The sequence below is a fragment of the Aplysia californica genome, unplaced genomic scaffold (genome assembly GCF_000002075.1).
Source record: "Aplysia californica isolate F4 #8 unplaced genomic scaffold, AplCal3.0 scaffold00841, whole genome shotgun sequence".
Taxonomy (NCBI): domain Eukaryota; kingdom Metazoa; phylum Mollusca; class Gastropoda; order Aplysiida; family Aplysiidae; genus Aplysia; species Aplysia californica.
This window is the reverse complement of record NW_004798111.1, coordinates 77,822-80,321: the sequence shown is the minus strand read 5'-3', so window position 1 is coordinate 80,321 and position 2,500 is coordinate 77,822. Positions and strand designations below refer to the sequence as shown.

The 2,500-nt window shown below is 37.5% G+C and overlaps 1 protein-coding gene across 1 annotated transcript in view; it reads left to right on the top strand.

Annotated features, from left to right (window-relative positions):
- The window catches only part of LOC101847914 (DNA polymerase epsilon catalytic subunit A), a gene marked incomplete at its 3' end in the record, with an annotated part of 42,717 nt that overhangs the window by 18,276 nt on the left and 21,941 nt on the right, over positions 1–2,500 (top strand). Inside the window, 2 exon segments of the mRNA XM_013088945.2 lie at positions 1,632–1,832; positions 2,334–2,491. Of these exon segments, the coding sequence (XP_012944399.1) occupies positions 1,632–1,832; positions 2,334–2,491 (359 nt within the window).

Sequence of the window (2,500 nt, the reverse complement as noted above, 5' to 3'; positions counted from 1 at the left end):
ATCGCAAGGTGGCATGTGATTGACTGCCTAAAACCAGAGAGTTCTACAGTAATACAATGCTAAAACTGCTAGAACTAAACAGGTTATCAATGACGTCATTGCGGGTTTTCCCGATGCAGTTTTGCTAAGGTGTAGAGCGTGATGGGCCACAGAAACCTCCCACTTCTTGGCAATATTTTCCTATATGAAAGTCCCCCAAAATTTTGAAACAATAAATCCCAATAACTTTTCTATTTATCAATGGATTTTTAGAATTTAAAAACCACAGTTCTTAGAATTTACTCTTCTTCCATTTAACCCACTCAGTACCATAACGGCCGTAGCCGGCCGCTTCCGTTTCATAAACCTAGTACCATTACGGCCGTAACCGGCCGCGCGCTAGTAGCGTTGTTTCTTGGGAAGTGTACACACTTGGTAGCCATCGTATTTAACCCGCATTTCGACCAATCAGAAAATAGATAATCATTCTCTCCTTGAGAGAAGCAGGGACATAACTCTGGAAATTTTAGTTGGACTAAATTCAATGTAAACAAACCAGTTCACACGGGTCGCGCAAGCTAAGATCGAGCGTTCTTCGCAAGCCGCCGGCATCGCGTTCAGACTGATTTAGGCGAACTTTTGGATAATTTTAATGAAAATAACTGTGCTGGGGGAGAAAACCCACAGAATGGTAGCAATTTAAGTGAAAGTGACATTAATGGTGATCTAATTGTGCCTTTGGGGGGTGGTTCGGACAATGAGAATGAGGTCAATGAGGAGCGTATGACTAGATCTAGATCTACAACTCGGCTGATTTTATCTTCAATTATGAAATACAGTCAACACACACAGTAAACAAGTAATTTATAAATTAGAAATTATTCATTTGTGAAGAACTTGTTTCAAGATTTTTTTAAATCAATGGATTGGTTATTTTATAATGATTTTTAAAAAATACCCACTACATCACAAACACGGATTTATTCCCCTTTGCGTGGTCCTGGGCCATCTTCCCACTGGAAATCCAGTGGTACTGAGTGGGTTAAGCTGGGAAAAAATTTAATTTTTCATTGTCATTGCTAATATTTATTTTTTGTTCTTTGTCATTTTCCCATTTTTTTAAAAGTCACAAACACACTCATGTATATGTGGGTCAAAATATTGATAACAGTCCCCAATTAAGTATGCAGCCAGTGGTAATATAGCCTACTACAGATTTTCTAGGTCAACTACAGATTTTTTGGACAAAAATTTGTGTCAACTACAGATTTTGGTCCAGGCAATGTTGGCAGGTGTGGGGTCAGGGTTGCCTGGTTACAGAGGGAAAATTATCGAGAAAATGGCTGCCAAAGTTTGGTAACTCCCATAGCCTAAGAGTCCTTGGAAATTAAAAATTTACGTGTTTTTTTTGCTTTAGTGCCTCATGTCAATGTTTTTCAGTGTATCCACACAGGAACGTGTTTGTAAATGGACGTAAAATGTGTGGAGCCAAAAAAAAAAAAGAAAATGAGACCAAAATTACCCATCAGCCTAAAAGATGCCGATTTCTTTGATTTCATTATTTTGACGAGCGCCTAATTTCACCACCTCGATGCCTGACAAATTTTCCTGGAGAAAATCAGTAACGAAAAAAATTCTTTTTCAACCTTTAGGACTACTTCACCAACGACCAGTACCAGGAGCTGGAGGATCCGAACTCCCTGAGCTACAGCACGCGCAGCGAGAACTCTATCTTCTTCGAGGTGGACGGGCCCTACCTGGCCATGATCCTGCCTGCCTCCAAGGAGGAGGGCAAGAAGCTGAAGAAAAGATACGCCGTTTTCAACTTCGACGGATCTCTGGCCGAGCTCAAAGTGAGAGGAGATGGCTGGGCTTGTTTGTTTCTGGAACATTGTTTAGCATTATAATTGTTATTTGTATTACTATTGTTATTATTTTTCTGTTTTTTCTTGTTATTCAATTTATATTTTTGAATTATATTAGAAGAACGGCCATATTATTGTCATTGACAATTTTTTTATTTCATATCTAATTATTGTATCATTATTGAAGTTGTTTTTATTATTGTTATGTAAAAAAATTGTATTAAGAGTAATTCTATAATGTTGTTATTACTATTATTATTACTATCAATATTATTATTATTTTCATTAGTAGGACTAGTTGTAGTATTGTTTCTGTTATCATTTCTATTTTGTCACTTTGGTGGGTTTTTTTATTGTTATGATTATTTTGTTAATGCTGGTTGGTATATTTTTAATCATTATTGCTATTATATTTATTAATGGTTATATATATTTATATACATGTTTATTTGTATGATATACATATTCAAATTTAGTTTGTCGTTCCAGGGTTTTGAAGTGAAGCGTCGCGGGGAGCTACAGCTGATCAAGATTTTCCAGTCGTCGGTGTTTGAAGCTTTCCTCAAGGGCAACAGTCTGGAGGAGTGCTACGCAGCCGTGGCCAAAGTGGCTGACTATTGGCTGGACGTGTTGTATAGCAAGGTTGTGTGTGTGGG